General features: G+C 41.1%; 3 protein-coding genes across 9 annotated transcripts; 1 reads left to right on the top strand and 2 right to left on the bottom strand.

The window, feature by feature from the left end:
* Positions 1 to 1,138: 1,138 nt before the first annotated feature.
* On the bottom strand, positions 1,139 to 14,557 carry rereb (arginine-glutamic acid dipeptide (RE) repeats b). 2 transcript variants are annotated; one of them, XM_061688572.1, is made up of 17 exons: positions 14,302 to 14,557; positions 13,381 to 13,429; positions 10,686 to 10,810; positions 10,152 to 10,251; positions 9,967 to 10,065; positions 9,644 to 9,724; positions 9,384 to 9,537; positions 9,222 to 9,299; positions 8,941 to 9,134; positions 8,621 to 8,767; positions 8,017 to 8,127; positions 6,682 to 7,799; positions 5,830 to 6,028; positions 4,097 to 4,793; positions 3,127 to 3,267; positions 2,629 to 2,803; positions 1,139 to 2,021 (listed from the first exon to the last, which is right to left on the bottom strand). In XM_061688572.1, the coding sequence occupies exons 1-17, from the start codon at positions 14,325 to 14,327 to the stop codon at positions 1,988 to 1,990; spliced, it is 3,528 nt and encodes a 1,175-aa protein (XP_061544556.1). In that variant the 5' UTR covers positions 14,328 to 14,557; the 3' UTR covers positions 1,139 to 1,987. The 2 variants fall into 2 exon arrangements, with proteins under 2 accessions (XP_061544556.1, XP_061544555.1); XM_061688571.1 differs by having other exon boundaries at positions 9,213 to 9,299; positions 14,302 to 14,556.
* A 2,085-nt stretch (positions 14,558 to 16,642) lies between these two features.
* eno1b (enolase 1b, (alpha)) lies at positions 16,643 to 24,463 on the bottom strand. 6 transcript variants are annotated; one of them, XM_061688406.1, is made up of 12 exons: positions 24,362 to 24,463; positions 24,130 to 24,239; positions 23,952 to 24,047; positions 21,976 to 22,034; positions 21,808 to 21,877; positions 21,229 to 21,362; positions 20,637 to 20,859; positions 20,333 to 20,530; positions 18,795 to 18,996; positions 18,585 to 18,693; positions 18,424 to 18,482; positions 16,643 to 16,865 (listed from the first exon to the last, which is right to left on the bottom strand). In XM_061688406.1, exons 2-12 carry the CDS (start codon positions 24,212 to 24,214, stop codon positions 16,796 to 16,798), a joined length of 1,305 nt encoding a protein of 434 aa, XP_061544390.1. In that variant the 5' UTR covers positions 24,215 to 24,239; positions 24,362 to 24,463; the 3' UTR covers positions 16,643 to 16,795. The 6 variants fall into 6 exon arrangements, with proteins under 6 accessions (XP_061544390.1, XP_061544392.1, XP_061544391.1 ...); XM_061688408.1 differs by having other exon boundaries at positions 21,229 to 21,308; XM_061688407.1 differs by having other exon boundaries at positions 24,130 to 24,223; positions 24,362 to 24,447.
* Positions 24,464 to 25,349: 886 nt separating this feature from the next.
* ppil1 (peptidylprolyl isomerase (cyclophilin)-like 1) lies at positions 25,350 to 27,555 on the top strand. Its single transcript, XM_061689042.1, has 4 exons — positions 25,350 to 25,496; positions 25,703 to 25,857; positions 25,998 to 26,066; positions 26,652 to 27,555. The coding sequence occupies exons 1-4, from the start codon at positions 25,441 to 25,443 to the stop codon at positions 26,870 to 26,872; spliced, it is 501 nt and encodes a 166-aa protein (XP_061545026.1). The 5' UTR covers positions 25,350 to 25,440; the 3' UTR covers positions 26,873 to 27,555.
* Positions 27,556 to 27,981: the final 426 nt, after the last annotated feature.

Genomic DNA, 27,981 nt, shown 5'->3' with positions numbered 1-27,981 from the left:
TGGAAGCCTGAAAGTGTGAAAGATATTGGTATACATGTATTTTTTTTTAAATAAAAGGGAACAAATGTAATGGGAGTCTGTTTGTATTAAATATTGTGATAACTTACCTTGAAATTGAAAAGGTACATACATAAACGCAGCATGTTTAAACAGTACTTTTCCATCCTTTCTTCCATTTTCTACCGCTTAATGCTGTTCGGGGTCACAAGTGGAATTGAGCCTATCCTAGCTGACTTTTGTCAATACTGGTACTGGGACTCTGGACAAACAACCAGTCACACTCACTTTACTACGCGTATGGACAATCTGGAGTCTTCAATGAATCCTAAAATGAATGGAATGTGGGAGGAAGTACCCGGAGAAAATCCACACAGGCACGGAGAGAACATGCAAACTCCACACAGAACAAACAAACAGAGGCATATTGTGCCAACTGCAAGTGACCCTTTTTACATATTTTTGTGCATGTCCAGTGAAACCCCACATATTCACATTCTGCATTCACAAATTCTCACAGATTTTGCTTAAATAACCTAGCTCCATTATTTGCTGAAAAACTGACATATTCATTGTTTTTTGCTCAGATAAAAGCACTAAAAGGATTGGTTTGCTGCAATCTTGTGATATTTTGGTGCCATGGAACTATGTTAAAGTGAGTTGAAGACCATTTAGACAAAATGTGTGCTTTGCCACTATCTTGTGGTACCAAGGAACTACGTCATAGGGAGTTGAGGAGCTTCACTTACGCAAAAAAAGTTCTGCTTTGACGCCATCTTGGTGCAAAGGAACTATGTTGAAGTGAGTTAAGGAGCTTCATTTTGAGAAAACCAGTGCCTTGCCTAGTGGTTCACTGTATGTGATAAGGAGATACCAGAATAAAAATGCGTAGTACTGCAACATTACAAGAATGGCAGTGCACAACCCTGTACTGTTCAACACCATTCTCAAAGAGACTTTTAATGATTATAATATCCCCATTGTGGGATCAACAAAGGTTATCTAATCTAATCCCAATTTAGCGAAGATTTATCAAAGGGCTGTCTATGAAAGGAATTCATTGACCACACAACTGGAGTTGTTTCATTTCCACATAAAAGCACTTCAGAAAGTAAGGTGTCACTGCAGAATATTTATTGAATTAAATATGCAATGGACACACTTTACTGGATACACATAAATGTGAAATTTCAAGGCAGTTAATTGTCAATATTTAGTTTATCTCCAATCACATGTATCAAATAGATGTAAATGTATTAATCCACAAAATACCTGTGGACACAGATCCCGTTCAAATTTATAATTATATCAATTATAATATTATATAGTGTTACAGCTTAAGGTTTCCTGCTTAACCAAGGGTTACATCTACAACTAATGGTACTCATTCATATAGAATATTGTGAACATTTAATATTTACAGGCTCAAAAAGGAGTGAATAAAGCTTAGGTCATACTGTGAAAAGATATCTTGATATATAAAACTTTAGGATTTAGACAAATATTTAGCAGAATTAGAGTAAAACCAACCTCTACAATTTGTTTAAAGTCTAAACAAGACTATGCCACTTGCTACTCTAGTTTGAGTCATGCTCGGTTAACACTCATTCAAACACTGGTTTATATGCAACTTTGTACAAGGAATCATCATTTATACACGATAATATATTTTAAGGTCACGCCAAAGTCGGTTTCCAAATCTTGTAAGGGCTGTGTTTTAGCAAAGTTCTATGTTGCATATATAACTGTTAAACAGTAAGTTTGTGAAAGTCCATCATTTTTTTAAATCTCACGTGAATGCGTGAGATTGTTCATAAAACAAGCATAAAGTCTTGAGAAATCCTTAGCAGGCCTGTGAAGTGCTGAAGAAGGAATGCGCACATCGATACACAAATATGTTGTAAAATATATCAAAACAAAGACACAAATATTCTTACAGTATTCTACTGGGTGTTAAGTACAGGCTTTTAGATGAAGCGCCACATGGACCTCACGATGGCTTGTCACCTTCTTTCTTCAGACGGCTGTGCAAAAACAGGAAAATGTGGATCAATGTGACTAAAGCACATCAGGTACTGTACACTGCTATCTTGGCTTACGACTCCACCAATATGTTTGTTTTTCAGGTTTAGAGCAGTCACTTGGTCGATTTTTTATTTGTGTTGCGAGCTAATATTTGAGATACAAGCAAGTTTTGGATATGTCACCACTCAAGTGAAGACAAACAAAATGAGCAGTTAGGGTACTTTAATGCCCTCGTTAAGTGGGCAAGGCGAGCCACAGTCGGCAAAGCACTTCCAGCTGTTTATTGTACTGGACAAGCAGTCATGCACAAATACAAAATGAGAACACTCAAAAGTACACAGAGACAATCGCACGGAACTATAAGCGGCCAACTCGACTCCAACTCCAGATGTCACTACCAGACGCCCCTGCCGTGGATGTTTATATTCAGCAACTGGAATCTAACCATTTACTGCTACCCGCGTATATATACGCCAAATGTGTTTTTCAACGCTCAGGTGTGGAAGATGGTCTTGCCCGGTTTGTCTGTGAAATTCAGGTTTGTAAACCACTGTGATGACTAACGGATCCATTCAGATGGAGCCGTGTGGTATTTAAAGACCTCACTTGTAATAATCTTCCTGGCTGGGCAGGGGGCCTCCATGCAGGTGATGTCCGTGCAGCCACTGCTGCTCCATGGCCATCCTCTGCAGCTCTGCAGACTGAACATGCATGGCCTGGAGATGGTGTGCGGCTGACATCTGAGGAATCGGACCCTGTAGCTCTCGGGGATATGCAGCCCCTACGGAAAGCGCAAAGACCACATCGTGATCCACAATAGGGCAGCAGTACGGTGATTTGTACTGTTCTAAAGGTAGGGATAGCATTGAAAATTGATTATTTAATCATTCTGATGATTGTGAGGAACCCATTGTTCATTAAATACATCTTGAAGCAATGAGGCAAAATGGAGTGCATTACTTGGCTGCAACCAAAAATGGAGCTGTTGGGTCACTGTGCTATGGCTAAACTCCTCAGGGTGACAACACTAAATGCTACTTGAAGATTACATTTTGGTGAGGCTGCAGGGGTGTGCCGACTGGCAGTGTGAACCGAAAGACATACCAAACAGAGGGTGGCGCAGCATCTCGTGGTCATGTGGAAGATCAGCCAGCAAAGGGTTGGGGATGGGGCCTCCGGGGAAGGGGAAGCGGGCCAGACGGGGTCCGTTTGCCAGCGGGTCCACCAGAGGACCAGGGCTTGAACCTGTGTGAATGCACAAGAAATGTAGGCCACATCCTCACACCTTTCCATCAAGTCCTTTTCATAATGTTTGTAAACAATTGCCGCTGGAATACTTCCAGGTGGAAGAAAAGCTACTGACTACCGCTGACCTGAAGTGAAAATGATGCCAAAAACTTTGGGATTGCGCTGCCAAAAATACTCCCCAAAAGGTTTAGTTTTTTCAGTTTCCCTCAAAAAAGTCCAAATTAAGCAGCATAACCTGTGGGCGAGTAAGATAAATCAAGAAAATGTCGTAAATAGTTTCATGATTGCCTATTGGCGGAGTAGCCACTTCAAAATGGACAGAGAGGGACACGAACAACAATTATCTGGCTTTTTAAAGACATTTTCTCACAAGAATGTATAAAATGTTTGGTTGGGTTGCCTTTGAATGATTTCACATCAACTTGACAACGTGCTATCCATTTCACTGTCAAAGAGCAAGTCTGTGCTCCAACAACAGAAATGTCCATAAATTAGTCAGTCCCTCAATGACCTTGTGAACTGTGCCTTAATTTCCACCTCTTCTATTTCCACCACGTCTTACATGTTTAATTATGAAATTTGGCAGGCATTCCATCTCCCTTTGAGGCAAATTACCACATGTAACATATTTTCAACTGACACTTTAAACATTTCAACTACGGCTGTTGAGAATAAGGCTAAAATCATTATTCAAGCCATTTACCCTATATTCTCAATCGATCTGCCTTGGTAAAATAACATGGGGTTAGTTTATTAGTGGTGGCATCGAAGCTTTTGCCACCCGCAAGTACGTTTGACATCATGGTGAAATGGCCAAAAGACTCACCTTGACCGAGGGGATCCTGTTGGTGCAGGTGGAGGTGAGAGTGGATGTGCGAGTGTTGGTGATGATGCGGCGTCACGTTGAGCATCTGCAGCCTCGCTGCGGGATCCGGCGCCATGGAGGCCATCCTTTCAGCGTGCAGCCGCTCCGCAGTGAGGCGCTCAGCGTAGCTCAGCTCCGGACGCAGCTGAGTACCGGCCAGCACCATCCTCTCTCGCTCCAGATGGTTGAGCCCCGGGTGAAAGGGTGCGAAGTGGTGAGGAGGTCCGGGTATGTGGGGCAGAGCCAGGGCCCCGTGCCTGACATAGTGCTCCATGGGGTTGGCTGAGGGGTGTAAGGTTTCCAGGTCAGGGGGCTTGACCTCAAAGCCCGGCTTCATCCTCTCACGGAGCTCCCTCTCTCGGAAGTTCCTCAGCTCACGCTCTCTCAGGCTGTGCTCAGCACTGTACAGGCCGGGCATGTGGTAGGCCAGCATGGAGTCCCCGGGACTCAGAGACACATAGAACGGGTGGTTGCGGTTGGTGGGGGACATGACATGGGGTCGGGCGTATTCGCTCAGGGTGCGGAGGGCAGGCGTATCGGGGCCGATGTAGGGGGGCACGGCAGCGACGGTGGTTGGCGGCTGCTCGTACACGGGGCGCCCGTGAGCGGCCACCTGAACCTCACTCATGCGACTGTCGTGGGAGGAGCTGGATGCTCGCTGTAAACAAAGACATTGGGAGAAAACCACTTAATGTAATGTTTTGCGAGACAGACATACAGTAAGTGGTAAAAGTACTCACATTCTGTGCTGAAGTAAAATTACAGATACTTGTACACAAAAAAAAGTAGTATTGCTTCAACTCCTCTACTTAGGTAAATGTAAAAAGATAGACTGAAATATACTAGCACAAAAAGTAAAAACTGAAATGTATTTTAATTATAATTACTTTTTCAGTTGTTCAAAGTATAATGCTATAAAGTTTTAAAACAATCGGTAAAGTTTAGCCTTTAGGTTCACTGCTAATTTTATTGTTTGTTTGTTGAACATACAAAACATAACAAATAATGATATTTGTACTAGAAAGTAAAAATACATTCTAAAAGATATCAAAAGAACAATAGATGGTTCAGCACAGTTTACATGTTCAAAGGAGTAAGATGTTTTTAAAAAATTTAGTCCTACCCCTTCTTATGTCATGTTAATACAACAGTAGGTTATTGACATTTTATTATTGAATAATGTTGTCCTTCAAAAATTAATAAAACATGATTTACCTTAAAAACACCTTGTACAGATTACATTTGCATTGAACTGCCATGAAATTTGTGTATTTATCTCTTGATTGTCTTTACTATTATGGCAATAAAAAAAAAATAGAACTTCAAGATGGGCTGTTAAGCATGGAAGACATTTACCCATATAAAACCCAGGCGGCATAAAAAAAATGGTGAAATTGGGAAAAAAAAAAATGTTTACTTATAAGACCCCAATATCTCAATAAATCAAGATCTCAACCACTGTTGACTTAAACTGTCTTTTTTTTACATCGTGTTGTCATCTGCAGAGGTTGAAAAAAATAAGTACAGATATCCGTTTACAAATGTAGGGTTTAAGAGTAAAAGTTGTCTTAATACAAAATACTCAAATATAGACATCTGAAAAATCTACTTCAGTACAGTAATGAAGTATTTGTACTAGGTTACTTCCCACCACTGCAACAGAAACAGAAGAATGAATGGACCATTGTACTTACAGCGTTTCTCTCTGCCTCCCTTTCTCGCTCCCGATCCTTCTCCCGTTCACGCTCCTGCCTAGCGCTGAGCTCCGCCTCTCTCCGACACTTCTCTAGCGCCTCTTCCCTTTTCTTGGCCAGCTTGGAGCAGGAGAGCGGCGTGAAGAACAGGTCTGTCCGAGAGCAGGAGTTGTAGCCGCGATCCAGGTGTTTGATGAACCTGAAATTTACGACAGAGGCACAATTATTAGTATTGACGTGTTTTCATGCTGTCCCACAAAATTGTTACTTGATGCAATCTGACTTTTGCTGGGTTTTGGCAAACTGTATGTACACGCCTTTGGGTAGCTCCATCTATCCATCCAAAGGCAAACTACACTCTTTACCCATCGCCAGTTAATGACAGGGTAATTTTGAATCGTGCATCCAGTAGGAATCGATCCCATGTTGGCTGTGTGAAAGTCAGGTATGTGATCAGCTACACTAGCAACTGTCCTCATTTGACACAGTTAAATGCTTTATCAAAAAATAGTCTAAACTGTCACCATTAAAGTGAATTTTAAACTGTGTCACTTTACCATTCAAAGGCCCAATCTTTGATACAGCTTTTGTATTCAATGTCACTAGATTGTGCAGGTGTTCTTCATGCTATGTTGAAAGGATATAAGCATCCCGTACTGTCTAATCATGCAACCGTTGCAAGCAAGACAATTTGATTTAGTGTTTGAGCTTATTGTACGTGTATAAGACTCTATAAAACTGTGTTGAGGGTCTTGGGAAAAACTTAAATAAACTTTCATTCAAAAGAGGACATAATATGTTCATCTTCGGTACTGCCACATTTTATGGACTGCGGAGGAATTAAAGACGCACCGTGCAGACTGGCTGGCGTGACTCGCCATGTTGATGACAGTAGGATCTGGCGAAGGGCTGCGAGGTGGAGACTGCGGGCTCCTGGCTTCCTCCATCTCATCCAGCGGCTCCTCTTTTATTTTAATTTGAGGCGGTCCCACTGTGGCGCTCGGCGATGGTCTCAGCCCAACAGGAGGGAAGGACGGCTGCAAGCTGGGGACAGGGCCGACTGAGGCTGACGCAGCGGAGGCGAGAGGCTGCGAGGAAGCGCCAGATGGATGAGGGGAACTTGTACTCTTTCCAGGGTGAGTCGGCGCCTGAGAAATCACCGGAAGCTGGCCGGAAAGCGTCTGCACAGGCGAAGGCTGCGGCATGAGCTGGAGAGGTGGAGGGGGTGCGCCTGGAGGATGCTGATTGGGCAGAGAGTTGAGGGGCTTTAGAGCAGGTGGAGGTGGAAGGTTGGAGGGCATCTGGGGGAAGGGTGGAGCAGGCTGGTGTGGTATCTGTTTGTGGGAAGGTTGAATTGGGGTGGTCGGAGGCGGCTTGATTTGGGGGCAAGAAAGAAGAGGTTGGGACAGCTGTGACTCCCGAAAGAAGGGCGGGGGTCTCTGGGTTGGTGGCAGCTGGGAGGACACTGAGCTGAGAGCAGGCGGCACCTGAAATGCAGATGAGAGAGGAGAGTCCTGCCCCGCTGTGGGTGGAAGTGGTGGTACACCACAGAGAGAATGAGGAGCGGGCGGCGGGCGGCCGCTCTGGCTCAAATTGGCAGCGGACTCTGTAGCAGCTGGCTGAGGCGGGTCTGGAGATGGAGGGGACGGGCTAGGAGGAGGGCCAGAAGAGGCAGCGCTTTGCGGTGGCATGACAGCTGGGCCCTGAGAGGGAGGGGCCTGCGGGACCGTTGTGTCAGCCTGGACGGTCGGCGGGGCTGCGGGCTCTGGGGGGACAGCGCTCGGTTGGGCAGAAGAGTCGGAGTCGCTCTCGTTACCCTGCTGAGGGCTGGGAATGCTGGGGGAGGAGCTGCGGTTGTCCTGATCAATGTCTTTGGTGTCACTGCTGCCATCCTCCTGAGCACTGCGGCTTTCTGAGGAGCTTTCCTCCTCCACCTCGGCCTCCACCTCAGAACGTGAATCTGGCGGCTCCTGGAAGCGACACAAAATTTATGATTTTTGACATTTTATTTAACCAGATAAAACCCATTGAGATCAGGATCTCTTTCACAAGCGTGACCTGGCCAAGAGGTCAGCAACACGTCACAAGAACACGTACAAGGAAGTAACAGTAATACAATATTGACACAGCTACTAGCTACTTTAAAAAGGCTTCAAGATTTCTAGCCGTTAGCAGTTTGCTTTTCACCTGAGTCTTTGACCGCTTAGGTTTGACTTTTTCAGCCTCGTTAGCCTCCTGAGGAGGACTCTCCCTGACACGTTTCATCGTCTTTGGTGTGGCTGCCTCCTCTTTCACCTTCTGGAGAACAAATGGAATATTCGTCAGTTATTGAAGGGCAGTTCAAATCAGAATCAGATCATTTTGCGACTATTACAAATATTTGCCTGTATTCTCCTCTGTGTAGCTGAACAATAGCCACTTACTGATGAATAATGAACATAAGAGTTTTGTTCTAATCTTTCGTGAGCGCGTTTCACTGATGTCCCATTAGCTTTGGAATAATTCTGATTTGGTGATGATGTAAAATATCAGTTTGGTGGCATTATAAACTTTATGGAAACATGCTAACCTTCCTATCTATGTTAAAAGCAAAGAGGAGAGTCTTCACTCATAACTACTATTTTCTCACTGGAAGCTATTATTAAAATAAGTTATGTAGGTATGTTATAATGCTCCAATGTTTGGAGGAAAAGAAACATGTTGTAGTTCATAATAATGATGAAAAACAGTTTTCATATACATTTAAGTTGCATGCTTAACTTTGATTATTTCAGTCCAACAGTGAGTTTACCTTGTTATTCTTCTTCGTGGAGTCATTCTTGTTGTCCGTTGTAGATGCTCGAGTCGCAGTCTGGGAGTTCTGGGTCGTGGACTGCTGATCCTCGCTAGTGGGAGAGCCAGTGAGTCTCCTGTGGCCGCTTCTTAAAGATGACAACTGCTGTATTTGCAAGAAAACATTTCTCTCAGATATCATTGCTAAATGAGCAAACATCAGCAAAACATTTAGTCTAAGTCTTTTTCCAGACAATGAAGTCATCTTTTAGAAGTGCATGACGAAAATGATCACCTCCATGTAAATATTTATTAATGTCGATAGTGTGTCATGCTTACAGGTGCTCTGCTTCGCCGTGTCCTCATGCCATGTTTACTGTTCCCTTCCTCTTCCTCTTTCACAGGTTTAAACATGAATGACGTGCCTGTAGACTTCTGTGCCGCTGGCAGACAGCCATGCTTGTTTTCGTAAGTGCGGCAGGTTGTGCAAAGCAAAGGGTTGTATCTTCCTCCTTGGTGCCAATCCTTAGAACCTGTTTAAGGAAAATACACCCATATAAGCTGTAAAAGTAACTAAACAGCATTGTTTTCCAAATATGAGTCACACGCACGTGTTGTACCGCAGTGGCTGCAGCTCTTAACTTCCTGTTCGCTATCTTCACTGTCAAGTTCGTCCTCACTGGCTGAACTTGCATCAACTGCAGAAGAAAAGCTACGGTATGATGCAAACTCCAACCTTTGCGTGACTTGAGAAAGAGAGAGGTAGCACACGAAACGCTTACCTGAGTAATTTCGAGATGGAGCGCTCACAGGAGCAGCGACAGAGCGAGTCTTTGCCTTTCGAGACGACGGCTGCCTGCGTTGTTGTCGATAAGCTCGCGTTCCTGCAGCCTCGGGAGTTTTTTTCCAGTGATAATAGAACGTGATCAGCTCTCCCTGTTGACAAAATTGCCAGTTTTTTAGTACAGATGCGATATTCTAAGCTATACTGAACTTATGTGTGACTTTATGGCGTTTTCTTAAAGCAGAAGTGTTAACTTACAGTCTTTTTGCTAGGCAAAAAGTCTTTTCGAATCCGGAAAAAATTCTTTCCATACTGTCTGAGGCCTTTGATGAAGCGTTTCTGAAAAGTAAAAATAAATAAATAAAAATTATAATATATATATATATATATATATATATATATATAAAAATTCGACAAAAAAAATATTCTACACTGATTATCCAGTGCTGTTTTAAAAATTACATGACAGCTTTGTAGTAGGTCGCAAATGAATTTTTACATACTTTTTACCTTAATTCCTACTCATATGAAAAGACATACCTCTAACAACATTATAGTGGTACCAATCGGATGCAACCCACCACATCATCCTCAGACCAGCACTTCTCAATAAGCCTGGGCAGAGGCTTCTTCACCAGACGCTGGAGAGCTTTTGCGGCATCGTAATGACTTGCATGCAACTGGGGGGAGTGTATATGCAGTGCAACGTTAAGTCATCTTTTAGTAGTGCATGACGATAATGATTAACACAAGCTGAGCTCGCTACCATGTTGAGAGCGTTGAGCGTGGTATCGTCACGAGAGGCTGCTAAACATCCATCCTCCGTGGATCCTCCATCACACATACCTGCAAATGCTGCCATGCTCCTTGGAAAACAAATAAGAGAGATGCTTGTGTCAGTTTTGAACCAATTGCTACTACAAGAAGATGTCCTTATGTGTCCCACCCAGGAGGAAATCTATGTTATTGCAATTAAAAAAAGAAATGCATGCTCCTTGCATTGGATTTGATTAACTCTTTTTGTATTATGGGATGGCGGTGTGATGACACCGAATGAAAAATAAAACAACAAAAATAAATAAATATATTATATATAATAAATAAATAAATAAAAATGAAACAACGCTCATATGGACTATTATGGAACAGTAGGCACAGTTGCTTCTGCAGGATTGCCAGCCTTGGCGTCACAATTGAAAAGATCAAATATTTACAGGAAGTAAGAACTCCAGCATGAGCCTCAAGACTAGCAAAGTGCACTAAAGTAAGCACTAATCAATAAAGTGTCAGTGACACTGACCTGGCAGCTCTCAGGTACATGAGAAGGTCACAGTCATTGACGCCAGGTGTCCACATAAGCTCCTCATTCTCCGTCTGAGTTTGGGAAGTTGGCGTGGGTCGAGGCTGCAGCTCAGGAAGCCTTGCCTGCAACACATCAGCAAAAAAAATAAATAAATAAATAAATAAATAAAATTGTGTTAAAGTCTTTTTCCAGACAATGAACTCCACCAAGAATTGTAAGGCTTGTCATATATATATATATATATATATATATATATATATATATATTAATCACAACCGTCAATGGTGGTATTAAAACTATTCTTACTATATTTTATTAAGTATGTGTGCAAATTAATAAGATCCAAGAGCTGCAGCTCTGCTTACTCTACTTACTTTTTACTTATTCTACTTAGCATTAAATTGCTAGAGGCGAAGTGACTCTCCGTATTTACTTTTGACAGTAAATATGGCTGTTACTGTTTGACAGTAAATATGGCTGTCTATTGTCATACTAGAGCGGTTCCAACTACTGGAGACACATTCCTTGTGTCTTTGACATGGCAAAGAAGAGGATTCTGATTCTGATTATACTCTTACTGACAGAACTGTGAGGTTGATGTGCTGACCACCGTGCCACCAAGAAATTGCAGAATTTTGCAAAATTTGTCAGAAAATTATTCTTTAATTACAAATATATCTTTGCTCACCTATCTATGCCAGGTGCATATCATGACAGGCAGATCAATTAAATGTTCTTCCGTTTGATGGCAGAAGGTGCAATTGACATTCATAGAACAGAATAAGTTGTGCTTTCCTGCACATACATCACATTCAACTTAACAGGCCCAGACTTTGTGACATCTTTATTTAGTTGTGTGACATAACAATTTTTTCAAATGTAAAATGGCTCATTAAACATTGGGAAACACTAAGAGACTAAAAAGAAGGGAAATAATATGCAATAAGCATCAGGTGTATGTGTGAAGTTTTAATGTGTGATCCATCTTATTTAATGTTCACAATATTATAGTGCGCTGTTTTCCTTTTTAAAAACATTGTTTTTCGGGGTGAGGTTGGAACGGATTACAGTGGACTCCCAGGAACAGCGGAAATCTACAAATAATTGATGCCCATTATAATTGCGTTGAAGAAAAAAAACATTTTTTAAACCCCCCCAAATGTTTGAATAAGTAGATCAACCATCAATAAGTGTTTCTGGGCTTGGTCCCCCCCCCTCTCCTGCCAAAAAACAAAAATAAAAAAAATGGGGAAAAAATGCAAATAGGTGAATCCACGGGAGCTAAACCATGAGTACGGACGGGTACGAAACATCTCAATAAATTTTAATATATATATTTTAATTTATTGAGATGACAAATTGTGCAACAGAAGCCTACACCTACACTAAATGTGAATTATTCTTCTCAAATTTGTAGTGGAACTGAGTGAGGCTTCAGGCTATGTCTCTATTGCATTTTCCAGCTAATAAATCACTTCTATAGTCATTTGCAAGCTTCTGTTGCACAATTTATTTAAGTATTGAATGGTTATTAAGTATTTATGTTAATTCGAATAAATATATTGTAATTTATGGAGATTTACCTGTATGCGGGTGTCCACTGTAATGTTATTTCCATTCATTTCAATGGGGAAAGATGATGAGTCATGAGTATTTTGAGTTACAAGCATGGTCATGGAATCAATTAAACTCATATTTCAAGGCACTACTGTATCAGGAGTTCTTCCTCCCACATTCAGTGTTGTACCTGAACGAGTTCAATGAACGAAAGTTGAAAGTAGTACACATGAACGGTGAGTTCATTTCTGCCTGATGAGTGTAATTAACTCATTTACTGCCAGCTTTCCCAGTTAACATGGATATTTGACTTCTAAAGCCGTCAATGGCAGTGAATGTGTTAAGGATGCGCTCATTCTAGTGTCAAAGAACAAGTTTTCGAACAAAAGTTCATTTTCATTCAAGAGTCCCAGGTTTTGTTAGGGATTTCCAGGAAAAACCCGTCTGAACCCACTATTTACGAGCCTTCATAGGTCGGCAGATAAACGCTGTACAGTATTTGGCAACCGATTCAGTGCAGCCACGGCCGCCATTTGTGGCAGGCACTTTGCAGCTGCGTGAAAACACGAGGTGCATTCAGGGACACTGCGTAAGAGGGATGAAATGTGGTCTTCAGTGGTTCTTATGTAATACATACAGTACATAATTGTAAAAATTTATTCGGCCGACTCGGAAAATTATTATTTTTAATCAGACTGCTTTGGTTAAACCACTGTAGGAACACACTTTAATGAAATTGAATTTATTTTGTTTTGTAAAAGAATAGATAAAATAAAATATTTTGTCAAGATAGTGAGTCAGAGCTACAAAGTTAATGTCCTTTCACCATCGTTACTGTCATACTGTGTTGCGTGTTTTTTTAAAGCTGCAGTTGGTTACTAGTGTGGACTGAATGGGTGGCAACAATGGGAAAACGAAATGCCTGTATTTTAAGGGGAATAGCCCGTCAGCAACATATTGACAAAAAAAAAAAAAAGTATGAACTAGTTCATTTTTGGAATGGTGAATTTAGTTTAGTTTTTTTTAATAATTAACTATAAACTGAAGTAATTAATTTTTGTAACGGTGAACTGAACTGTGAACGAGTACGTGTTGAAAATTAACTTTCCCAACACTGCACAGCCATGTAGTTTACCTGATGACTTGGTCCCACTCTTATCTCGCCTTGAGTGCTGTTCAAGCTCCTAGAAGACAAGTAAAAACAAAAACAAAAAAGTGGATGGCAAATTAATATTTGCTTCTCGAAATCATCATTATCACTGTGTCACAGCGGTCGCGAACAAGGGAAAAACCACGGGGATGAAGGGCCCCGCGGCTTGCTATCGCTGCTCTCAGCTGATTATCTCCGCTTCATCTGCTGGCTGGCTGATCTCGTTAAAAGGCGGCGCCGCCCACACGGTCGCCGTCGGCCAATGGGAATCCGCGCACCGTCTTGACGTCTCCTGACATTGGGCCAGGCGAAACCCGACGCCAGCGGCCGCGAAGGCCCGTCAATCAATCACGCCAGCAGCCCACCACACGGGGCCGCGCTCGTTCTCGCAGCACAACTGCTGTAGTCACCATTTTACAAGAACATTCAGGAACGCTGTGTTGTTGTGTGCTCGCAAAACACGTTCCAGACGTGAGGGCCGCTGAGTGGACCTCAACCCGAGTCCAACGCGCTAGATAGTCCTCGTCGACGTTAGCTTGCGCTTAACATGTCAAATGTATGTGTATGTAAATAACACATCAACCGCAAATGGTGTTTTAAATTCTGCGTCGCTAAACAAATAACACCCAACGCTGCACAACGCGGCTAACATTAGCTAATTGCTCTACGTCGCTTTGTGTGTGTGTGTGTGTGTGCGTGTATCGCGTTGTAGCATTAAAAAAAAAACAACTGGCTAGCTGCTAGGGACCGTGACATTAGCTCGTTAGCCACAACTTCGTGACTGCTGACACGCCGACCGCTCCGTGCAAAGTGGACGCCAAGCGAACACAAACCGCGAAGCGTATCCAGTACACAACAAGGCAAAATAATAATAGTCATGTAAAAAAAAAGAGGCAAGTTATTTACCTCCGCGGGCTGAACAGGTCGTCCATGTCGACGGGTGTTTGGCTGTGGCTTGTTGACACTACGCAGCTCAGCGGGGCGACAGCCGCGCACGGACACTCACACGCGTACACGCTAACTATGCCAATCCCCTATTACATGGCTATTCAAAATGGAGGCGCTGTAGCGGAGGGAGTCTGTTTTTTTTTTTCTTCTTCTTCTTCTTCTTCTTCTCTCCGGTGCAATGACCTCCGCAGCCACACAGCGCAGCCTTCCAACTTGTCGAGTGTATACAAACTGAGCATGTGCGTGCAACCTCGTTCGCACCTCACGACTGGATACTGGAAAGCGCTAATGTGATGCAGGCCGTTGCTTCCCAGCGACGCCCCTGCAAAATCCAATCGTTATGTATATATGACATCGATCTGCAGCATCAGAATTTTTTTTTTTGGGGGGGGGGGGTCATTGATAGTAAAAGCTCCATGCGGGAGAATATTTGTATTTTTCTTCGTAAGAACAGTGTGATCACAGAGCCAGAATATTAGAGAATATTGATTTTTTTCCCTCTTTTATACAAAGCTAAGTATCTTTGCATATGCATTGCAACCTCTGCTGTTATAACAGTGCAACAGTAAATAATTTGAATGTATGTAATAATTATTTATAGGACTATTATTGTACAATAAGCAGACAATAATGTCAACAAGACGAGTGTCTAGTATTGCATGGGTCAGGCAGGGAGATAGCCCCCAGGATCACATCAGCAGCCCCCGTTCAAGGGCTGCTCTAAAAATAACTCACCAGTGGATGGGACATTGCGATTTCCTAGTAAGGTTGTAAAAATGAGCTTTTGGAAGAAAAAAAAAAGTAAACATTTGTTGCAGACACTCATAGAAATATAGAGTTGCATATTGATATTTATCCATTTCCTATCTTGTTAAATCATTCTTGATAACTCTTGTGTGAAATCATTAACATGATTAGTCTTCACGTGGAGGAATACTGTATCATTAATTATTAATCATGCATAATAAAATGTGATATGAGCAAATACTGTTTGTTACTTCTGATGTGTACCCTTCGCAATAACCAGTAAATAAACATAATCCATTGTATTTGTTGGTGCCTTTCAAGCAATTCAAGGTCACCATACATAGTTATAAGAAATATAATTAAAAACAACAAAACAACAATTAAGATATAAGTAGTTCTTAGTTTTATGTTTGGTGACCTTTGGTCTAATGTCTTTTCCTGCATTCCACTGCAGCGTATGTTTTACAACATGAACTCTTTCATTTCATTCAAACAAGTTATCAAACTGCAATTTAACTCAACATTTGGTCAGGATATCAATTAGTTTTTGTTTGTCTTTTTTTCCCCTCTTTGACAGTGCCAATCAAAAGTGAACATGATCTTTGTAAAGGCAAAATTTTTAATACAGTTACTGTATGTGGGATCTCCACGTAATGCATACTATCCACAACAATTTGAATGTAATGTATGTTTATGTATGTAATATTTATTTGTACGTTTGTATTGCACAGTGAAAACACGATACACAATATCGATTGATACACAATCGATGTATTTTTAGTGGAAGATTATGCTTTATTTTGAAAGAAAAGTAAGGAATGTGAGTACAATAAAGGGCAGATGATGTGTTTAGGTCTCTTTATGAATGAGTTGCACTTCCATTATGCTTCATAAAAGAATAACTCCAGTCTCACGAATCAGAACTTTATTCATCCCTGAGGAAAATTGGTTTGTTTACATTGTAGCTTATATTTACTGCATTTTTACTTGAATAACATCATTGTATTTTTTTCTACACCACCTACATAGTTAGTGTAGTGCAATTAATGCAACTGTGCTATCAGCCTGACTTACAACAACTGCTCTGGAAACCTCAGTTAAAATGATGTAAAACAATAATGGGCCACAGAATTTGTAATTTTTTGGCCCAGGAACTAATGGTAATTTTGCTATGAATGGGACTTTAGTTGTATATTTTCTGCACATTGCTTGAAAAACAAATCTGTGAAATTTTAATTTCAAGTACTAAATTGCTCAGGGACAAGTGTGGTCTTCATAATTGGCTCTTTATAATTATGTGTGTCATTAAGTTTTCTGTGTCTGCACAAAGTGCCAGCATCCATCCTACAAGTAAATCTTACGTGGAATTAACATACATGTACTGTAAACCCAGTACTGTATAATTTAGTTACCAGACTAGCCATAACAATGCCTCCTTTTATTGTAAAAATATTTATTAATGTAATAGTTAGTGAGCGTGGGTGACGCATTAATGAAAGTCAAGTGAGCACAGCAAACAGAGTTGTAAAAAAAACAAGACACAAGTCATCTTTGTCTTTTATTAACTAGATCGCCAAGAGAAGCCTACATCTTAATCTTAATTTACTTCACATTAAAAAAAAAAAAAACATCTTTATTTTCAGCAGTTCACCTATAGGTTTATAATGTTTTGGGGGGTTTCCTGTGGTTTTTGTTGGGTGTAAATTCACTCTGCCAACGGTTGTCTGAAGTTTTTCCCAGCGAAACAAGCTTTGTCTCCCAGCTCCTCTTCAATTCTATAATACAAATACTTGGAGTTAGTTTCATTGTTATATTATTATACATTATTTACCCTGCATTACAGGATTTGCTTACATTTTGCCACTGATTTAACTCAAACACAAATATCGGCCGGCAGAGACAGGACCCAATGATTTCCATATGACATTTCAATTAAATATACTGGGTGTAAAGTACATGACGAGTATTGATAGCTCAATAAGGCGGTTGTAGCTAAATTCAAATGAACTTGTCTTGGTGGACAGAATGTTGCAGGCTATAATTGGATTGCAGGCCAATTTAAAAAAATAAAATGAAAATAAAAACCGGTTGTTTGATAAATGTGAGTTTCCTTTTGGAACATTGTCAGTGTGCCTTTGAGGAAGACACAGAACCAACCAAACTCAAGCATGGAACACCACTGAGCTGCCATGCAACTCTGACATCACTCTCCTGTCTGCATGTGTGCCATTTACTTCTTTGTTGTGTAATGCATGAATGCATGAGGCATTATATAACATGCATGCTTCTCTGAGTGGTGTGCAACAAAGATACAGGGAGAACACTGAACTTCCCCATGAGGGATTAGATACAAGACATCCAAATAAAAATCATTAAATCAAATGAATATACAGTTAAGCCCAAAATGATTTATATCGGGCTAATCTATAAGTGTAAGTGGAGCACGGTGCGACAAGAATAGCCAATCGGACACTGTAAAGATAGGAGGCGTGACCACATAGTCTTTCAATCTTTTGTTCGCGCGCACGGTTGTCCTCACAAGCATTACAGGGACACAGCAGCCTCGCGCAAAAGGAGACTATTATAGTTTCTTTGCTAGATTATTTAAATACAGGGAGCAAAAAAAAAGTCAAAAAGGAATTGGACAGCTCTCTACTTCAAATCCAGGGTAAACATATATAACAGAGGTATCCAATACGGGGGCAGCTGCATGATGTTGGGCTTGGAACACCAGTGGCGCAGTCATATGAACGAACGGTGTCGTCACCGTTCTCACTGGGTGGCCAGGTAAATTGACCACGTCTTTTTAATTAATTGTAAATTCCAAAAAATACAACATCAAACACGGAACATTTTGTGTTTGGCATGTGCATTATTGGGCTCGGGGCATTTCTTTGGACAGAGAAACGAGGGGGCGAGCGTGGTGTGTGAGGCTACATTCAAATCTTGCTAGCAGTTAAAAACTGCATACTGTGTCCTAGTGTGTAGCATGTCTGCCTCATAGTCCCAGGTTTGAATCTAGGCTCAGGCTCTCCTGTGTGGAGTTCTTCTCGATGTGCTTGTGTGGGCTTTCTCCAGGTCGCCTGGCTTCCTTCCACATTCCAAAATCACACATTAGTTTATTTGACAACTCTAAATTGTCCATAGGTATGACTAAGAGTGTAAACGTTTGTTTGTACGGTATTGACCAGCAACTGACTGGCGACCAGTCCTGGGTGTACATCGCCTCTTGCCCAAAGTCAGCTGACAAAGACTCCAGCTCACCCATGACTCTAATCAGGACAAGTGGTACTGAAAAGAAAATGGATGGAAGGATGTCTGCCTGAGACTTACCTGAGAATCTGATTGTATTTGGCCAAACGCTCAGAGCGACAAGGTGCCCCAGTCTTGATCTGAAAGCGTACAAAAAGGTTTGTAATTGTCGTGTTGGGCAATTGGGGGTTTGCTCCTAACTTTTTTTTTCTTTATATAGATTGTATTCATGATGTCTCTACCTGTCCAGTGCACAGGCCGACCACCAAATCCGCGATGAAGGTGTCCTCGGTCTCTCCGGAGCGATGGCTCACCATCACTCCCCAGCCGCTCTCCTGGGCTATCTTGCACCTGAAAGACCAGGAAGAGACCATTTATTCCATCTCAATGATATGGCCTACTACGCTGTATTCGCTAACAGGTTAGGTACATAGAAACCAACATCAACTCACGCTCGCATAGATTCGGTTACGGTGCCAATCTGGTTGACTTTAAGCAGCAGACAGTTGCAGGCCTTCTCCTCCACAGCCTTGCAGATGCGAGCCGGGTTGGTCACAGTGAGATCGTCTCCGACGACCTGGATGTCGGTGCTGGCGGTGAAGTCGCTCCACGCCGCCCAGTCGTCCTGGTCAAATGGGTCCTCGATGGACACCACTGTGAATGAATTGAGAAATGTTCTTCTTACAGCTAAAGGAATCGACTATGTGGAATTGAGTATTATGTTTATCTGACCTGTTCTTGGAATGCATGTCAATATTTGGGAGGATTTGGGAGCAATTCAGTCGAGTCTGGTGGTTTTAAACCAAGGGTAGGCAAACCTTTGTGCTTAAGGGTGACATTTGACTTTTAAAAAGACAGATGAACCGGTCAATAGTAAATGAGATAAAAAGTTAAACATGTATGAAAAATGTGTAAATAATTAATACTCATTTAATCTCATTATGTATCATTAATACATTATATTATATGATATACTGTATAATAAATCAAAGTCATAATTGACCAATTATTTAATCAAATAAATGCATATACTGTACACATATATTAGGACTGTCAATGGAGAATATTTTAAAATCAGATTAATCACACTTTTAAATTTTGATTAATGACAATTAACCAGAAGCGCCAAATATACCACACGTAGTACCACATTTTGCTTTGAGATGGTATTTTAAACTTGTTGTGCTTCCATGGTTAAGAGAGTTCAGCGCTGCACTTTATGCAAATTACATTTGTTTTTTTCGAAAGTACCATCGAGCACACCAGTCGGAGTCGCCTCACTTAATATTAAGCATTGACCGGATCATTGACCTTATAGCAACCTGCATCGCATTTCAAATATCCATCCGCGGTTAAGATAAAGGAGCATGTGTGGTCAGACTAAATTGTGTGAATAATCACAGTTAATGCATGATTAATGCGACTACTTTCTTGTGATTAATCATGAGTTAACACTTTAACTTTGAATTAATCATGATGCTGTTGAATTCTTCACACTATAATTTAATGATGTTCTTACTATAAGCTTTTATAAAGTAAAATATTATACAGTGCTATTTTCACTATGAAAAAACACAATTTTGTTGTTGTTTTTTGGGGAGGGCGGGTGGAATGAATCTGCGGCATTTCCGTTAATTTCAATCGGGAAAGATGATATGCGATACAAGTGTTCTGAGTCTTGTCAAAGACCAAATTCAATTTGTGTCTCAAGCCACCACTGTTCAACTAATTAATTGAAAATTAAGTCATTTTAACATCTCGCCAGTAAAATTACTCATAACTAAGCAATTCCGCCACTACACTCTCCATATGCATATCTTTTGCTGACTCATTAGTTTACTGATTATCCTTGGTTAATACCAACAGCACCATTGCGATAGCATTCAATCCTTTTCAGACAAATAACCACCACATAATGAGAGTGCTGCTCCAATAAAATTGTGTGCTCTTGACTAGCGTGTAAACAAACAGAGGGTGAAGTGGAGGTGACCTGGATAATCCTTCACAAAGCTCTTGTAGAGGTCAGCCAGCTCTTCAGGAGTGATGTAGCGAGACGGATCGTCGGGAGACTTGAAGTCCAGGTCGTATTTTCCTTCCCGGTGGAATTCAGAGGCTGCCACATCCATGCCAATCACAACCTCGTCTGTGTATCCTGCTTTAGCAATGGCCTCCTTTATCAACTCCAGTGCTGCAGTGACAAATATGAAGAAATGACAGGATACGATGTAGCGGTAATAGGCTTTATGTCACATAAAGTAATAGGTTTTATGTAACATCAAGTCAAGCGTAATTACCTTCCTGGTTCTCCAGGATGTTTGGAGCAAAGCCACCTTCATCTCCCACATTGGTGGCATCCTGGCCGTACTTCTTCTTGATGACATTTTTGAGATTGTGGTAGACCTCGGCTCCAATCCGCATGGCATCCCTGAAGGTGCCCGCGCCAACCGGAAGGATCATGAACTCCTGCATGGCAAGCTTGTTGCCTGCATGGGAGCCACCATTGATCACATTGAAGGCCTGATGGTGGTGAGGAATAAGGGCTGTATATTGCAATAAATACAGTACATGAAGATACAGCGTATTTCCCTCATTGAGTGGGCGGGGTTGTTATCTACGCAACAGCAGAAAGTACCTTGCATCAATAAGGGTAAGCAAAGACATTTAATACCTATACCAACCTATAGTCAATTAAATACACGACAAAGACAAGATATTCATTGTTCAAACTTATAAACAGGGGAAAAGTGCATCTTTTTGGGGTGCACTGTTCTTTTTTCTTTCTTTTCAAATGGATGACAAACAGTGATTCATTGGGGTGAAATGTCTATGACTGCGTGAGCCACTTTTTGGAGAAATACGGTGTGGGGAAATGTGCATCAGTCTCACCGGCACAGGCAAGATGACCTTGGGGTTTCCTGCAAGGTCAGCAATGTGACGATATAGAGGGACTCCTTTCTCTGCTGCACCTGCCTTGCAAACAGCCAGCGACACACCCAGAATGGCGTTGGCACCGAATTTAGCTGTTACACATAAAGTAACAAGTCAAAAAAAACAAAATAAAAAACTATCACAAAGTATGACAGTAAATGACGTAATGTATATGTGGATTGGAATTTTGCATATGTACAGTCCTGTATTATTGTAAGGATCTGTGCCCATACCACTGTTGCATGATGAGTTAGCCTTTCATCTTCTGGGAGCAAAAGCATCCATCCATCCATCTATCCATCCATCCATCCATCCATCCATCTATCTATCTATCTATTAATTAATGTGGATTATTTACTTGCAGTATTCATCCAATTATTATTATTATTTTTTTTAAAAAAGCTCTGTCGTAGACTAGGACTTTATATGACCTTAGTCTAACGTCATGTGTGTTTAAGACCAGACTGGACAAACAATAAAATGTCCTTTTTAAAAATAAAAGAGAATAATAATAGCTAATAATGATAGCCCTCTTACATTTGTTCTCCGTGCCATCCATGTCGATCATCAGCTGGTCGATTCTCTCTTGCTCAACCACAGATACATCCTGGAAAGACGTGAAAAACGCATCAATACCATGTTAAGTATGGTGACAATGAAGAGTTTGGCAAAAAAAAATAAACGAATGGATGATGAACTTCTTACTTGGTCAACAAGTGCAGGTGCAATAGATGAGTTAATGTGCTCGACTGCCTGTAAGACACCTGTGGCACGAAAGTGAATATCAAATCATACAACCAAATATTCAGCATTACATTCACCTGATATTTTGAATATACAGACTTGTGCTATACTTACGTCTTTAATTATAATTTGCAGGTTTATACTACGTACTGAACGCACATTTTGTTCAGTTCTCACACACATTGCTCTTACCGTCTGGAAATTTTGTGTGCTGTGAGAATTTGCTGGTTTTGCATTCAATAACAATATAAATACATTCAAGGGTCATCTTTATCAACCAAAATCGTTTGACTGATTTGCTTTATATGGTGACATACAGTATATCGATATCGACTGATATGAAAAAAAGCAGGTGTGTACGAAACAGGGGAAAGACAACAACCAGAACACACACCCATGATAGTGTGTGATACCCCATTCTTGGGAAAACCATGAAACTTGAATACCTGATTTATCATCAACTCGGCAGTTTCTTTAGCTGAGGGGAGTTTCGGCAGTGCAATGAAGTGTGCCATCTTAGAGAACCTGTCAACAACTGTGAGAATGGTGGTATTTCCTTTAGAGGCCAGTAATCCTGTCACAAATTCTACAGAAATGTCTGACCAAGGACGTTGTGGTATTGGCGGAGTCGCAACTCCCCAGAAGGACGTTGACGAGAGGGCTTGTTATCAGCGCATACCTGGCAAGCAGCCGGCGTTGACGTTCCTCAGGGGAGAGACGGAACATCATCCGTGGTGACGCTAGCCAGTGGATTGAGACTGGCAACAGGGGATCTGCCTTGGTTTGGCTGGTCACCGAGGCTCGTCCTCCAAGTTCGCGGTGGCGCATCCTTCTGCCGATCTCCGTCCACCTCGCGATCCAAAAGCCTTTTGTCGATCTTTATGGCGAGAGCGATGAGAGTGTCCAAGTTGGTCGGCAGTTTTAGTGGGACCAAATGATCTTTGACGGCAGGAGATAGTCCTTGAAAAAATGCATCGAGTAGTGCCCCGTTGTTCCACTGACTCTCAGCTGCTCAAATGCGAAACTCAATCGCGTAATCTGACACCCTGCGCTTGCCTTGTTGTAAGGTGACAAGAGAGCGAGCTGCCTCACGATCTGGTGTTGAATACTGAAAACCTTGCTCCCTAGTCTTTATGAAAGAAGCCCAAGAATGACACGCGGTGGAATTGCGGCTGCATTCAGCAGTAGCCCACGCCTCCGTACGACTAGTCAGGTGGGAAATGACAAAAGCGATCTTTGCCCGCTCGGTAGGGAAGGCAGCTGCCTGCAGCTCAAAGTGGAGTTCGCACTGAGTGAGAGAGCTGTGGGCAGAGAGCAGCGGAGGTGGCAGGTGGCGGCATGGTGACTGATTCACATGGAAATGGTGGTACAGTGGCGGCATTGGGTCCTCTGCCAGCTGGTTCCTTCATCTGAACCATATTCATTAGAACTTCAAACTGTGAGGCCACCTGTCTCATCATAGTGTCCTGATGCTCCAACAGTCCCTTTAGATGAAGGTGGAGGGCAGCAAGCTGCTCATCCTGCTTCGATATGTGTTGACCCCGCGCTTGAAGGGCTTTGCGCACCGGGTCTGAGTCTGCTGGCTCCATGTTATGGCCAGTTCATTCTGTCATGAACGGAACAGAGGACAAGACCCAAAATGTACGACTCCAATGGACAGTACCAAAAAAGAGAGGTTTAATAAACAAGGTCAGTAGACCTCCTCATAGTTAGTTAATTAGTAGTAAATGAGTACACACCAATGTTTAACAATACTAGAAGACTCGCCCCTTGACACTCATTGTCATGGCTGCATTACATTCTGAGCACTTTGCTGCAAGACGAAAAAATGTGCGCAAAAGACCAGCACCGTCTCTGTAATACTTATTTCAAAAATCCTCTCTGGATGAAAAAAAAAAGCTTTTGTTTTTTTCCCAATAGGTCTAAAAAGCACAAACCTTTTCCAAGGAAGCGTGACTTATCATTATCCCGCAGCTCCAAGGCTTCATAGATTCCAGTGGATGCACCGCTTGGTACAGCTCCCCTGAACAACCCTGATGACACACGAGAACTATGAAGAGGTAAAACTAAGAAAGAAAAAACAACAACAACAAAAACACTTTTAGGTCAGCTTACCTTTAGCAGTGTAAAGGTCGACCTCCACTGTGGGGTTCCCACGGGAGTCAAAGATCTCTCGGGCGTGAATTTTGAGAATGGACATGATGGAGCACTTTGAGATAGAAGAGCTAGAGGCATGAGATATATTAACTGTCTTGACAGGGACATACAGTATATAATATACCAGGCAGAAAACAATTTAGCTGCATAAAATTCTATTTATTTCCTTGGAAAATGATGTAGGACTCACCTCTTTTATTTACCCTTTCCTTCGTGAGGCTTCCACTTCCACAATAATAAAAATACTGTGACCTGGCCTTAAGTTTAGCATGCTGCTTCTCTCCTAATTGGATTACATGTCCTCATCTCATTAGTCACATGACATTTCAAATGCACTTGTGCAGTGGCTGCATCAGTATCAGCAAAAGGATCTACTGTAGATTAACACCCCCTTCACACTGTTTTTGTGGAGTACAAATGATAAATTCAAACAAAGATTGTGGAAGACCTGTGAAACGCATTCCCAATAGACAGTTAATATGGGTATATGTTGTAGGCCTATTGTTGTTTGTGGTGAAACGGAGTTTGGTGCAACACGTACGGTTGCAAACTACAATGAGAATATCGTTTAGCGGAATATTTTCTCTTAATATGTAAATGTGCACATCTGCCACCTGGAGGTCAAATTGGGAACAACTTGACAGACGTCGTCGCTTTTTTCTTTTATTTTTTTTCTTTAAAAATGTTTAATGAATGGGGTTCTCTAATAGGTACAAAACAAATGATGTAACGCTGTAATTATCCAGATTGTAGGACACCTGCCAGCGATACGTCGATATAATGATATAATGTTCGTTATTTTAGGCGACGCAGTGACATGAATACAATGAAAAATATTTTATGAATTCATCCCCGGCGTGTAATGAAAGTGTATCCAGTGTAAACACGTTTTTACCATTTGCATTGGAAATTGAAGGAAAACATATGTCTCCCTCCTGTGGATTGCACTGTGACTATAGACTACAATCACAAAACAAAATTGTGTTAAATTGCTGTGTATTCGGGTTATTACAATTTCACCATGTCAATTACAAACCCTGCATTTGAATTCAAAGGTAGCGTTTTGATTTTGAGCCGAATGGGCTATAAGTCCTTTTGTCCAATAGAGGGCGGCAACAGATGCGAGTCGTCGACATACGGCGGAAATGACGTACGACACGGAAGAGGAAACACTTCGAAAACCATTTGAATAACCGTGTGGGCCTTCTTGTTCATCTGAGTGTGGTTAAATTTGTGTTGTTATTATTATTGAGTAGATTAGTTAATATAATGTCAGGAATACCTCCGGACACATGGCAACCTCCCACTGTTACGCTGGACACAACGTATGTTTTTATTTAAATTATTTGCGCTAACTTGTTATCTTGCAGTCCAGACTCTGCTGATACCTATTTACCTTACCGTATTCTGTTACTAGAATTTACGTCTTGACTATTTATTAGTCAGAATTATTATTCTGTTTTATTTAGTTTTGCGTTCTCGCCTAAAAGTGAATGTAACTCTTACATGCTAAAATAACATTGCATTGCAGGATGGGGACAATTGTGTTGGAGCTCTACTGGAGACATGCACCCAAGACCTGCAAGAACTTTGCTGAACTGGCGAGAAGAGGATACTACAATAATACAATGTTCCATCGGATAATCCAGAACTTCATGGTGCAGGGTGGTGACCCTACTGGCACAGGTTGGTTAATGTCCATTTTGCAATATACAGTATATCTGGCGTCAACTTGTCCATTGACAAATGCTGAAGTCAAAAACCATATTTGTTAGTTAACCAAAGCTTCTTAATATGAGTTCACCCAATTGGTATCTCTCTTTCAGGTCGGGGTGGTGCCTCCATATTTGGGAAACAGTTTGAAGATGAGCTCCACCCAGATCTTAAATTCACTGGCAAGTAACGTTTCAGTCAGAAATTAGGTGTTAATGCCCCAAAAGTTATTCTTTGTTCTGAAATACCAAGCGAAGCAATTCATCATGGACTATAACTGTACTCAAACCATAAGTCTAGATGCAAATACGCTCTCTAGTAGCTGTGAGTCGTGTAAGAATGACATCAGAGCAGTCTGATTGGACATAATTGTTTCTGACCTATGAAAGTGGAAAATTGGCGACGGATTGGGACAACGACAGTAATAGTTCACTTGTCTTTAATAAGCTACATATTATGTTCTTTCAGTAACTATTTATTTAGCACTTGCGTCACTATTCTGTGAATCGAATAAGAGCATTTAGCGTACAAATAATTAGAATGTTTTTGTGACAAAACGATGTTAGTGTACAGCTTTATTTTAACGCACAATTGCACATTCACCAAACGTGTGTGTGTGTGTGTGTGTGTGTGTAATGGAAAACACAAGTGGAAGAAGTGTTGAACTGATGCAGTTTCGTTACTCCAACAGTGTAAAATCTAAGACTATTGAATTTAATGCCGTTAGTTAAGGTTGCACTGTTTGTTATTTTATTTTTTTCTGTTAGGTGCTGGTATAATAGCTATGGCCAATGCAGGACCAGATTCTAATGGAAGCCAGTTCTTCCTCACACTCAGGCCTACTCAGTGGTTGGATGGAAAGCACAGCATTTTTGGAAGAGTGCACCAGGGTATGGGAGTGTTGAACCGCATTGGGCTGGTAGAGACCCAAGGGCAAGATCGACCTGTTGATGACGTAAAGATAATCTCAGTTTCTGTGGCCAACTAATTTTTATTTTTATTTTTTTTTAATAAATACAAAAGGATCCCCTGTTTTAATTTATTTCCGTGTTGTATAACATGTTGACAGATTTAAATGTCTTGCTACTTTTCACCATGGTCAATTTACAAACCAAAATCTGTATTTAGTAATAAAACAAATTGACACAAATTATAAATATTACTATCACATTACAACTGGAACTGGCCTTTGAACCTTTACCACTAATGTTGAGGGATGTTATCAATTGTAAAGACACTCCTAAAAGATAAACTGTCTATTTTCATCGTCAAATCCAAGACAATCACACTTCCCGGATATGAACCGGTCCAGTCAGAAATCAATATTTGTGTGAATTAATTTACCTACTGAGAAACACTCAAGGGAGGCATATTGTACCCACACTTGAACACAATCCAACGCCTCTGGGACATCACGCATTGTTCTTCCAGCCACAGCCAAGTTGTAACAAAGCGTGGTCAAGTACAGTGGATATTAAAAGTTTACACACCCTTGTTCAGAGGCAAGGTTACTGTGGTATATAAAACCCAAGATAAATGATTTCAAAACCTATTCCACCATTGTGTCCCATAACCTGTACAACTCAACTGATTTAAAAAATATATATATTTTTTAAGAGGTTAAGTAAAAATAACTCCATGTGGTTGCACAAGTATGCACACTTTTTTTTTTTTTTTTTTTTTTTTTTTTAATAAATAAACTGGGATGTGGTTGTGTTCAGGATTAACCATCACATTCAAACCTGTTAAATGAGAGCATGCATCTGCCACCTTTTAAAGTCCCTCTGATTACCCTCAAATAAATTTCAGATGTGATACGCTTTTTCTGATTTTTCTTTTTTTTTTTTTGCTTTATTAGATCACCATTGGAGATTCTGTTATGGTCCAATTAAACCAAGGTTCAATTAACATTTTCCCCATAAATCCAAAAGAACAAAACAACACTTAAAATGAAGCATGGTGGTGGCTGCATCATTCTTGGGCTGTTTTTTTTCAGCTGGAACTGGGGCATTAGACAAGGTGGAGAAAATTATGAACAGTTTGAAATAGCTGTCAGTGTTAGCACAAACCATTCAGGCTTTTTCTTTAAAACAAGCA

Source organism: Phycodurus eques, chromosome 10 (genome assembly GCF_024500275.1).
Source record: "Phycodurus eques isolate BA_2022a chromosome 10, UOR_Pequ_1.1, whole genome shotgun sequence".
Lineage (NCBI taxonomy): Eukaryota > Metazoa > Chordata > Actinopteri > Syngnathiformes > Syngnathidae > Phycodurus > Phycodurus eques.
The sequence above is the reverse complement of the archived record's forward strand: the minus strand, read 5'-3'. Positions and strand labels throughout refer to the sequence as shown.